The sequence below is a fragment of the Microtus pennsylvanicus genome, chromosome 9 (genome assembly GCF_037038515.1).
Source record: "Microtus pennsylvanicus isolate mMicPen1 chromosome 9, mMicPen1.hap1, whole genome shotgun sequence".
NCBI classification, from domain to species: Eukaryota; Metazoa; Chordata; class Mammalia; order Rodentia; family Cricetidae; genus Microtus; species Microtus pennsylvanicus.
In genome coordinates, this window is record NC_134587.1 from 6,896,666 (window position 1) to 6,908,822 (window position 12,157).

A 12,157-nucleotide genomic window follows, 5' to 3' on the forward strand; every position below is an offset into this window, starting at 1 on the left:
AATTAACCATAAAATTATACAGTAAAGTTTCATGAGGCTGGGGAGGTGGCTTAGTGGGTGAAGTACCCACCACACAAGCCTGAGTTCAGATCACCAACACTCCTGTACAAAGCCAGGTGAAACAACACATAGCTATAACTGCAGGGCCAAGAGGGGGACATAGATAGGCAGACTCTGCAGTTCACTGGCCAGCCGGTAGAGCCAATTGGTAAGTAATAGTTTCAGTGAGAGGCCCTGTATCAAACAATAAGGTGACGTGCAAGAGAGAAGGACACCCAAGGTTGACCTCTGGCCTAAACATGCGTGAACTCATATGTACACACTGTCAAAACATGAACACACATATACAGTAAACACAGAGTAAAGAATAGAATCGCTAGTAATAATTGATGATGTGTACATTTTTTTATATAATTTGTTTTTCCAGAACCACCTGGCCCGCCAACCAATTTCAAAGTGGTTGATACAACCAAAAATTCCATAACTCTGGGATGGGGAAAACCAGTCTATGATGGAGGTGCACCCATAATTGGATACGTTGTCGAGATGAGACCCAAAATAGCGGACGCCTCACCCGATGAGGGCTGGAAAAGGTGCAACGCTGCCGCCCAACTTGTTCGCATGGAATTCACAGTCACCAGTTTGGATGAAAACCAGGAGTACGAGTTCAGGGTGTGCGCCCAAAATCAAGTCGGTATTGGGCGCCCTGCAGAGCTAAAGGAAGCCATCAAACCTAAAGAAATCCTCGGTGAGGCTTCTCTCTAGTGGTGGATACCCATCTGCATTTATTCTCCTGGGGTTCCCTCATGTCTGCCGAGCCCACTAACGTCTTTAATGTCCCCTGCAGAGCCTCCAGAGATCGACTTGGACGCCAGCATGAGAAAACTGGTCGTCGTGAGAGCGGGCTGCCCCATTCGGCTATTTGCAATAGTGAGAGGACGCCCCGCCCCCAAAGTCACATGGCGCAAAGTGGGGATTGATAATGTGGTCCGAAAAGGACAAGTCGATCTCGTTGACACCATGGCCTTCCTTGTCATCCCCAACTCTACCCGTGATGACTCAGGAAAATACTCCTTGACCCTGGTGAACCCAGCAGGAGAAAAAGCCGTTTTTGTGAACGTCAAAGTACTAGGTGCGTTAGCCAAAAGCTTTTTTTTCCCCCTGCTCCAAAAACAAATGAGTTAATTGGAATGCTGATGAGACTTGTGACTGCTCCTTTGCAGATACTCCTGGACCTGTGTCTGATTTAAAAGTTTCGGATGTCACAAAAACATCCTGCCACGTGTCCTGGGGCCCTCCTGAAAATGATGGCGGGAGCCAAGTGACACATTACATTGTGGAGAAGCGTGAGGCAGAAAGAAAAACATGGTCAACAGTTACACCCGAAGTGAAGAAGACAAGCTTCAACGTCACCAACCTTGTTCCCGGGAATGAATATTACTTCCGAGTAACTGCTGTCAATGAATACGGCCCCGGGGTCCCAACAGATGTCCCCAAACCTGTGCTTGCATCAGATCCTCTCAGTAAGTAATCCGGTTTCTTTCCCCTTTTGACTTCAGCCCTCTAGTTTCTCAAGGCCAAGAGGTCAATATGATTATAATCTGCTGATCACAGTCAATAGATCGTTAGGATTATAATCTGCCAGAAGGAACTTGATTTGTGAGACCCTAATAGTGCAGTAAATATCTCCCTTAGATAAAACGTGTATCACTTGCTTTACATAGCACTTTATTATCAAGATGTTGAACCACATATCCCATAAACTTTGGTACAAAAGTCATACTGAAACCCTTACATACATGAACAATGGGGTTTATAAAGTTACCTAATTTTCTAAATTATGTTCTTTCCCTAGGTGAGCCGGATCCTCCAAGAAAACTTGAAGTAACAGAAATGACAAAGAACAGTGCTACGCTGGCCTGGTTACCTCCCCTGCGTGATGGGGGTGCTAAAATTGATGGCTACATCATTAGTTACAGAGAGGAAGACCAGCCCGCAGATCGCTGGACAGAGTACTCGGTGGTCAAAGACCTCAGCCTCATTGTCACCGGCCTAAAGGAAGGAAAGAAATATAAGTTCCGAGTTGCAGCAAGGAATGCTGTAGGTGTCAGCCTGCCAAGAGAAGCCGAGGGCGTCTACGAAGCCAAAGAGCAGCTATGTGAGTTGTTTGCCTTCATGTTCTGTGTATGGCTGTTTCTGTTCTTATCTGGCTTTTCTCTGTTGTTCCTAAACTAAGCAATTGTATTTACCTTTTTGAGTAGTCACTGCTTCCTTTATGTCCTATGATAAAAAACTGGCTTCTGTAGACATTTCTCCTTGAGTTTGTACAACACAGGATATAGCCTCTCCTTATGTAGGCTATATCTGATATTTTCTATTGTATCTAAGAAGTTTTAAAAATATTGGTAGCTTGGCCCTCTTGTGGGACTCCTAACAGTGGGGAGAGGGGCTGTCTCCTACTCTTTTTGTAGGTGGCTTGGATCTTACTCCTCATACTTGGTCATCTTACCCAGCCTTAACATATGGGGAGGTGCTTAGTCTTACTGCAACTTGATATGATGTTCTGTTGATTCTCATAGGAGATTTGCCTTTCCCTAAACAGAAACAGAGGAGGAGTGGACTGGGGGGTGGGAACTGAGGAGGGATTTGGGGGAGGGACTGGGAAGACAGGAAGGAGGGGAAATAGCAGCTGGGACATAAATCATTATATTTTGAAAATTTTTCAATTACTAAAAAATTGCTTATAAATTCAATCATTAATTTGAAATACCTAGTGGCCTACAACCCACAATTCGAGAAATCCAGAAAACTCCCTCCTCCCCCCCCCCCCGCTCAAGAAATGGGTTTTGTCTTTGCTTTCAGTGCCACCGAAGATCCTCATGCCCGAGCAGATCACCATCAAAGCTGGGAAGAAACTCCGAGTCGAAGCCCATGTGTATGGGAAGCCCAACCCCATCTGTAAATGGAAGAAAGGAGAGGACGAAGTTGTCACATCCAGCCACCTGGCTATCCATAAAGCGGACAATTCTTCGGTCCTGATCATAAAGGATGTCACCAGGAAAGACAGTGGTTACTATAGCCTCACCGCAGAAAATAGCTCGGGGACAGACACTCAGAAAATCAAAGTTACAGTCATGGGTAGGTGACCCGTGAGACAAGTGCCCATTAAATTATGGAGATCAGAAAGGTTCCTTTTTTCTTTTTAACTATTTGTTTTCTCACTCTGTGTTTCTTTCCTCTTGGTTTATGCAGACGCTCCTGGTCCGCCCCAGCCTCCATTTGACATTTCTGATATCGATGCTGACGCTTGCTCCCTGTCTTGGCACATCCCTCTTGAGGATGGAGGCAGTAGCATCACCAATTACATAGTAGAGAAGTGTGATGTAAGCCGTGGGGATTGGGTCACAGCTCTAGCTTCGGTCACCAAGACGTCCTGCAGGGTTGGCAAGCTGATCCCAGGACAGGAGTATATCTTCCGGGTCCGTGCTGAAAACAGATTCGGCATTTCAGAGCCTCTCACATCTCCAAAAATGCTCGCTAAATTCCCGTTCGGTGAGTGCTGGTGTTGGTGGTGTGTGTGTGTGTGTTGTTCTTTGTAGGCTTTTAGTTTAAAGCAGAAGCTGACATTTCCCTGTCTTCATCTCCAGACGTTCCTAGTGAGCCGAAAAATGCTCGAGTCACTAAAGTCAACAAAGACTGCATATTTGTCGCATGGGACAGACCAGACAGTGATGGAGGAAGCCCCATCACTGGTTACCTGATTGAACGCAAAGAAAGAAACAGTTTACTCTGGGTGAAGGCTAATGACACTGTCGTCCGGTCAACTGAATATCCTTGTGCTGGCCTTGTAGAAGGTCTAGAATATTCATTCAGAATTTATGCCCTAAACAAAGCTGGATCCAGCCCACCTAGCAAACCAACGGAATATGTAACCGCAAGGATGCCAGTAGGTAGGTAACCATTGCTTGGAACTGTAGAGACACATTTAAATCTTTGCTTCTGAAAGTTAGTATTTCCATCCTGGAGTAGGCTCTACCTCTCACAGGAAATGCACTCCTGTAAATGTATAGCAAGCCCTGAAAAGTAGATACCGGATGGGTGGCTGACTTGACATGATTGTTATCCTGTTGAACCACATGGGAGTGGCTCTGTGAGGAGCTTACACTTCTGCTAGTGAGACCAACGTTGAGAATATTTCTTTTTGCTTTAGATCCCCCAGGGAAACCTGAAGTTGTTGACGTCACCAAGAACTCTGCCTCCCTTATCTGGGCTCGTCCAAAGCACGACGGAGGCAGCAAAATTATTGGCTATTTTGTAGAAGCTTGCAAGCTTCCTGGTGATAAGTGGGTTCGGTGTAATACCACACCTCACCAGATTCCCCAGGAAGAGTACACAGCTACGGGGTTAGAAGAGAATGCTCAATATCAATTTAGAGCGATTGCCAAGACTGCTGTGAACATTAGCCAGCCTTCTGAGCCTTCCGACCCAGTGACTATTCTTGCAGAAAATGGTAAGAATCTATTGCGTATTAAAACACTTACAGTATCCATGATAGTAATGTTTCCTCATGAAATAAATAATAATTACTTAAAAACAAACAAACATACTAAATTCATACAATGGAAAAGGGGAGAATAAATGACAAGGAGTTAACTTTGTATTCCGCACTAAAAATTATGCTTATAAAGAATCTTAAAAAGCGAAACAAAAAAACAGGTTACACAACTAAGGAGTGTGTGATATTAATCATAGTCACAGAATGGTGACAAAGAAATATTAAACTGAGAGTGGGAGCCTGGTGTTGGGGTTATGGGAATTTAGTTCTATCTATTTGCAGTATTGTCAAATTTCTTTGTTAAACGTATTTTACTTTTGTAGTAAGTATGGATCTTAAAAATCGGGGGCTAAGGAAAGGGAGAACGAGAGGGAGAGAATGTTAAAGTTTCAGTCTGACGGGAAGAACCAGTACTGGTAACTCTGCATGGTGCCAGAGTTAATAACATGTTATAGATCTCAAGATTACTGAAAGAGTAGACAATAAAAATGCTGACTGAATAGGTGAGCAGACTGTGGTATGAGTTTGCTTGATTGAATCATTCCACAACGCAGACTTTTGCAAAAATACTGTACTCATAAATATATATAAGAATTATTAAATAAAAATGGTTGTAGCACTACGGCTGTAGCTCAGTGGGTTCAATCCCAAGTATTAAAAGTTAATAGTAATGAGATGAAAATCTCATTCATGGTGGATTTATCGCTGTTGTCAGTAATAATTACACAATGCAGTTTTGCATAATGAAGACCGTCAATCTTCTTTCCTTCCAGTTCCTCCCAGGATAGAACTCAGTGTCGAAATGAAGTCTCTGCTTACTGTGAAAGCTGGGACTAACGTCTGCTTGGACGCTACTGTGTTTGGTAAACCAATGCCAACAGTTTCCTGGAAGAAAGATGGCACTCCAATAAAACCAGCGGAAGGTATAAAGATGGCAATGAAGCGGAACTTGTGCACCTTGGAGCTGTTCAGCGTGAACCGGAAGGACTCGGGAGACTACACCATTACTGCCGAAAATGCCAGTGGTTCCAAATCAGCCACCATTAAGCTCAAAGTACTAGGTAATTAAAGAATGTGATTACAATCCCACGCTTCACTTAGCCTGTCAATAAGTTTACAAGCTGGACATGCTAATAAACTCCTAAGACCCCAGCACTTAGGCAGGAGGATCAGGAATAGATGCTCCATCTCAAGGACAACAATAAGCAAAGTATGTCCTAAGAATAAAATCAATAGCATTGCAGAAGAGCGTCTTTATAGAGGATGAGTGGTCAATCACTATTCTAGCTACCAAGGATTGGGAGGGAGGTGACTTCTAGGTCATATAGGAAGTTGCTGACAATATAAAGAACGTAGCCCACCATCTAGATCTCTTCCCCATATTCATTCCCCTTTTTAGAAAAATAGTTCATTTTTCTTCTCCATTCTTTCAGATAAACCAGGTCCTCCAGCATCTGTCAAAATCAACAAGATGTATGCGGATCGTGCCATGCTGTCTTGGGAACCTCCTCTCGAGGACGGGGGCTCAGAAATCACCAACTACATCGTTGACAAGCGGGAAACGAGCAGGCCTAACTGGGCTCAGGTCTCTGCCACTGTGCCCATCACCAGCTGCACCGTGGAGAAACTTATAGAGGGCCATGAATACCAGTTCCGTATCTGTGCTGAAAACAAATACGGAGTGGGTGACCCCATCCTCACTGAGCCAGCGATTGCTAAAAACCCATACGGTAGGAACACTCTCCAGCCGGTCGCCCTCTACTTTCTTAAATACTCTTTTTGCTTAAGAGACTAATGTATCGTTCCGTCTTGTCTTTCCAGACCCACCTGGACGCTGCGACCCTCCTGTCATTAGCAATGTCACTAAGGATCACATGACAGTCAGCTGGAAAGCCCCTGCCGATGACGGTGGCTCACCTATCACTGGATACTTGGTTGAAAAGCGGGAAACTCAGGCAGTTAACTGGACTAAAGTCAACAGAAAACCTGTCATAGAAAGAACGTTAAAAGCAACGGGTCTCCAGGAAGGCACTGAGTATGAATTCCGAGTCACTGCTATAAATAAAGCTGGACCTGGCAAACCCAGTGATGCATCCAAAGCCGTGTATGCTCAGGACCCACTGTGTAAGTGTGCTTGAGAGAGTCCCGTGCTCTGTAGTGAGCGTTAAACAGCCAGAACGGAAGTTGTCACTAAACCTTTCTGTTGTCATTTGTCCTCAGATCCTCCTGGCCCACCAGCTTTCCCTAAAGTATACGATACCACCCGTAGCTCTGTGAGCCTATCATGGGGCAAGCCAGCCTTTGATGGAGGCAGCCCCATCATTGGTTATCTTGTGGAAGCCAAGCGAGTCGATTCTGATCACTGGGTAAGGTGCAATTTACCAGAGAAGCTGCAGAAAACCCGCTTCGAGGTGACCGGCCTGATGGAAAACACTGAGTATCAGTTCCGCGTGTACGCTGTGAACAAGATCGGCTACAGTGACCCGAGTGACGTGCCAGACAAGCACTGCCCCAAGGACATCCTAAGTAAGTACTGCCAGCAGACACAGGTGAGACTTTCTGCCCATCAGCTCTGGTGCAGACACAGCTACAAGTTCCAGGAGCCCAGATCAGGAGGGGTAGGTAACACTTCATAATGTTTAGCAGGCCAAACTGAATCGGTGGCTTTCAAAAGAAGAAAGAATTTTATTCTAAGAATAAAGAGGTTTTGTTGTTTTTCTTTTTTAAGTCATGGCCCATCTATTATCCCCCTGCCTGTTATCCACTCACCCACACACATCTCTAAGTATGTAACTGGAAGACTCCTATAGTCCCTTTCTTCTATTCATTTCATCTCCAGAATTCCTTCCCACCTTAAAAAGGTTTCTCAGCAGCATATTTAATCTATTATATACTTTTCTTCCTATGATGACATAGCAAACAAAGCCAGAGCATTTGCAGGAATGGAATATGCACTGAATATAAGACAGAAAACTCAAGGTGGGAGGAAGCATTCTCTCAAGCATAGACAGAGGCTTAAATCTTCAGGGTACACGTGAAGAGGAAGACAGGCCCTTCGAGGAATACTTAGTTGGGGCAAAAGTGCATGGAAAAATAGGAAGATCATGGGGACCAGAGAGAGAGGTCAGTGATCACAAGGGCATACTGTTCTTCTAGAGGATCCGAGTTTGGATCCCAGCACCCACATCAAGTGACTTAAAACTGCCTGTAACTTCACCCCCCGGGGATATAGTGCCTATTTCTGGCTTCCATGGATTCTGCACTCATGGATTACTGCAGATGTAAACATAAATACCTATTCAAAAATAAAAATAAAATACTTTCAAGAAAAATGAAAACATCAACAGAGTATCCAATTGTTCAGGATGTTTTAAAAAAAATCAAGAAGTTGGTTTTACAAAGGAAATGTATTTTAGGAATGATAGGGTAGTCTTTAGAAATACGTATGAGGCTGAAATTTTACGGCTTTGACTTTCTTCACCCCCACATTCAATAGTTCCACCCGAGGGAGAACTCGATGCCGAGTTAAGAAAAACACTCATTTTACGTGCTGGAGTTACCATGAGACTCTACGTGCCCGTCAAAGGACGTCCACCACCAAAGATCACTTGGTCGAAACCAAACGTCAATCTAAGAGAACGGATTGGACTGGACATAAAGTCCACCGACTTTGACACTTTCCTGCGCTGTGAAAACGTGAACAAGTACGACGCAGGGAAATACATCTTGACCTTGGAGAACAGCTGTGGGAAGAAGGAGTACACCATTGTAGTCAAGGTGCTCGGTAAGTGGGCTAAGGAAAGAGGCACGTGTGTTTGAAACCAGCGCTTGCGTGCTTTCTTAATGTGTTCATTGCTTGCTTAACCTCTGCTTGCTATTCAGATACTCCTGGGCCACCTGTCAATGTGACGGTTAAGGAAATATCCAAGGACTCTGCATACATTACCTGGGATCCCCCCATTATCGATGGTGGGAGCCCCATCATCAACTACGTAGTTGAGAAGCGGGATGCAGAGAGGAAATCCTGGTCGACAGTGACCACTGAGTGCTCAAAGACGAGCTTCAGAGTCTCTAACTTGGAGGAGGGGAAATCCTACTACTTCAGAGTGTTCGCTGAAAATGAGTACGGCATTGGGGATCCGGGTGAGACACGGGACGCCGTCAAAGCGTCAGGTGAGCAACGAACTGTGACCCACCCTGTTGAACTCCGGCCCACCTTGGTTATCTGGGCCTTGGACTCATCGTGTCTCCTCTTTTAGAAACCCCGGGACCTGTTGTTGACCTCAAAGTGCTGGCCGTGAACAAGTCATCCTGCACCATTGGCTGGAAGAAGCCTCGCAGTGATGGTGGGAGTAGAATTACTGGCTACGTGGTCGATTTCCTGACAGAAGAAAATAAGTGGCAACGAGTTATGAAGTCATTGAGCCTACAGTACTCCGCCAAAGATCTGAAGGAAGGGAAGGAATACACCTTCAGAGTGAGCGCTGAAAATGAAAACGGAGAAGGAACCCCAAGCGAAATCGTCGTCGTGGCAAAGGATGACGTTGGTAAGCGTCTCCCTGTGCAGCCTCGCCTCCTCTCTCCTGTCATCAGAAATATAAGCTGGAGCCCTAACAGCCTGGCTTACCAAATGCATACCTTTTAAAACTGATCTGAGGTGACTGTCTAGTCCTAATAATTCCAATACAAATAATCTGTCTCCGCCTTTTTTTTTTAACAGTGGCTCCTGATCTTGACTTAAAGGATCTACCTGATTTGTGCTACTTGGCTAAAGAAAACAGCAACTTCCACCTGAAGATCCCCATAAAGGGCAAGCCAGCACCATCTGTGTCTTGGAAGAAGGGGGAGGATCCTCTACCAACTGACACCAGAGTCAGTGTCGAGTCCACTGCAGTCAATACGACTCTTGTAGTATACGACTGCCAAAAATCTGACGCTGGGAAATACACAATCACACTGAAGAACACTGCTGGCACCAAGGAAGGGACTCTCTCCATAAAGGTTGTTGGCAAGCCTGGCATCCCCACTGGACCAATCAAATTTGATGAAGTCACAGCAGAAGCCATGACCCTGAAGTGGGGTCCTCCGAAGGACGACGGAGGTTCTGAAATCACCAACTATGTCCTAGAGAAGAGAGATTCTGTGAACAACAAGTGGGTGACATGTGCTTCCGCTGTCCAGAAAACCACCTTCCGAGTCACTAGACTGCATGAGGGTGTGGAATACACCTTCAGGGTCAGTGCTGAAAATAAATACGGTGTGGGAGAAGGCCTGAAGTCCGAGCCAATCGTTGCCAAGCACCCATTTGGTAAGTGTGTTAAAGAATAAAGTGAAATATGGCTTTGTGGAGGTTCCTTTTTATTAATCTGACGTTGTCTACCTTTCTCTTCCTATATATAGATGTGCCTGATGCTCCACCACCTCCCAATATTGTGGATGTCAGACACGATTCAGTGTCTCTAACATGGACTGATCCTAAAAAGACTGGTGGCTCACCAATTACAGGTACTTAATTTACAGTTTTCCTTTAGCTTTTTATCAACGTTCGTCAGAAATACCTTGTTCATATAATTATCTTCATATCTAGTAATGCATTTTCCATATACACAATTAACGTTTAATTTAATTGAAACCTCCCCCAATGCAACAGTTCTTAACCAAAGTAACTATCTAGTGTTTTTCAAAAGAAAGGTAATAACTATGTATAGTGCAAGAAGAAAAACTGGCACCATACCTAGATGATAAAAGTATAAATAACAAAGAAAGGTCATCTTTTCAATATATATGCAAAGGGATAACTTGGTTAAAGTGTGTGTGTGTGTGTTTTAAAACAATCTGTATAATATCTATCTGAATTGATATATTCATGGTCATTTGTAGGGTATCATATCGAATTCAAGGAAAGAAACAGCCTTCTATGGAAGAGAGCTAACAAGACTCCTATAAGGATGAAAGATTTCAAAGTGACCGGATTAACTGAAGGTCTTGAATATGAATTCCGAGTTATGGCTATCAATCTAGCAGGAGTGGGCAAGCCAAGCCTGCCCTCAGAGCCAGTTGTAGCCCTTGATCCAATTGGTAAGCCATTAAGAAAGAGAAGCCTGGGGGGGAGCGGGGGCTGTGCTCTAGGAGGCAAGCATTGGCGGTTTGTTTGATGGGTTTCCTTCTCTGTTTTAGATCCTCCTGGAAAACCTGAGGTTATTAGTGTAACAAGGAATTCAGTGACTCTCATCTGGACAGAACCCAAATATGACGGTGGCCATAAATTAACAGGGTACATAGTAGAGAAGAGGGATCTGCCGTCCAAGTCTTGGATGAAGGCCAACCACATTAATGTTCCAGACTGTGCCTTCACTGTAACTGACCTTGTCGAAGGTGGAAAATACGAGTTCAGAATCCGAGCAAAGAACACAGCAGGAGCTATCAGCGCTCCATCAGAGAGCACAGGAACCGTCATTTGCAAGGATGAGTATGGTAGGTGACCCTGCCATCTGTTCCGGTTAAAAGGCAGAACACGAAACCTCCTCCGTTTGCTGATGAGTTTATTCTTTCTCCCCTCTGCAGAGGCACCCACCATTGTCCTTGATCCCACAATCAAAGATGGGCTGACAGTAAAAGCAGGGGACACCATTGTTTTAAGTGCCATTAGCATTCTTGGAAAACCCCTTCCAAAGTCAAGCTGGTCCAAGGCGGGAAAAGATATCAGACCATCGGATATTGCCCAAATAACTTCAACCCCAACATCATCCATGCTGACAGTCAAGTACGCCACAAGAAAGGATGCTGGTGAATACACCATCACTGCCACAAACCCTTTTGGCACAAAGGAGGAACACGTGAAGGTATCGGTCCTTGATGTACCTGGTCCCCCAGGTCCCATTGAAATCAGTAACATTTCTGCTGAGAAAGCAACACTCACATGGACACCTCCTTTGGAAGATGGCGGATCACCAATTAAGGCTTACGTTCTTGAAAAGAGGGAAACCAGCCGGCTTTTGTGGACAGTGGTTTCTGAAGATATTCAGGCCTGCAGGCATGTGGTAACCAAACTCATCCAAGGAAACGAATACCTTTTCCGCGTGTCGGCGGTAAACCAGTACGGCAAAGGAGAACCTGTTCAGTCTGAACCCGTCAAGATGGTAGACAGATTTGGTATGTAGTGCACGCGGTAGCTGCGGTAGTGACCACCGTGAAAACGTTCAAGTTCAGTAAATCAGGAACTTACCACCAATCTGCCTTTTTTTTGTAGGTCCCCCGGGCCCTCCTGGAAAACCGGAGATATCAAATGTCACTAAGAACACTGCCACTGTCAGCTGGAAGAGACCGACTGAGGATGGTGGCAGTGAGATCACGGGTTATCATGTTGAAAGGAGGGAGAAGAAAGGCTTGAGATGGGTGAGAGCCACAAAGACTCCAGTTTCTGACCTCAGGTGCAAAGTGACTGGGCTCCAAGAAGGAAACACCTATGAGTTCCGTGTCAGTGCGGAGAACAGAGCGGGCATTGGTCCACCGAGCGATGCCTCAAACCCTGTTCTGATGAAAGATGTGGCCTGTGAGTATTTCTCATCTCTTCCAACACCGTTCATTTGCGCCTGCTGATAT

The 12,157-nt window shown here is 45.0% G+C and overlaps 1 protein-coding gene across 4 annotated transcripts in view; it reads left to right on the top strand.

The window, feature by feature from the left end:
* The window catches only part of Ttn (titin), a 271,242-nt gene that overhangs the window by 209,540 nt on the left and 49,545 nt on the right, over positions 1-12,157 (top strand). For all 4 annotated transcript variants that reach the window (XM_075984819.1, XM_075984820.1, XM_075984821.1 and 1 more), the window contains 21 exons: positions 428-748; positions 848-1,132; positions 1,224-1,523; positions 1,856-2,158; positions 2,863-3,138; positions 3,253-3,552; positions 3,648-3,950; positions 4,211-4,510; positions 5,329-5,616; positions 5,989-6,285; positions 6,377-6,679; positions 6,776-7,081; positions 8,052-8,339; positions 8,438-8,728; positions 8,815-9,102; positions 9,276-9,863; positions 9,956-10,060; positions 10,436-10,633; positions 10,733-11,029; positions 11,120-11,707; positions 11,805-12,107. In XM_075984819.1, coding sequence (XP_075840934.1) covers positions 428-748; positions 848-1,132; positions 1,224-1,523; positions 1,856-2,158; positions 2,863-3,138; positions 3,253-3,552; positions 3,648-3,950; positions 4,211-4,510; positions 5,329-5,616; positions 5,989-6,285; positions 6,377-6,679; positions 6,776-7,081; positions 8,052-8,339; positions 8,438-8,728; positions 8,815-9,102; positions 9,276-9,863; positions 9,956-10,060; positions 10,436-10,633; positions 10,733-11,029; positions 11,120-11,707; positions 11,805-12,107 — 6,528 coding nt within the window. The remainder of the gene's footprint in view (positions 1-427; positions 749-847; positions 1,133-1,223; positions 1,524-1,855; positions 2,159-2,862; positions 3,139-3,252; positions 3,553-3,647; positions 3,951-4,210; positions 4,511-5,328; positions 5,617-5,988; positions 6,286-6,376; positions 6,680-6,775; positions 7,082-8,051; positions 8,340-8,437; positions 8,729-8,814; positions 9,103-9,275; positions 9,864-9,955; positions 10,061-10,435; positions 10,634-10,732; positions 11,030-11,119; positions 11,708-11,804; positions 12,108-12,157) is intronic.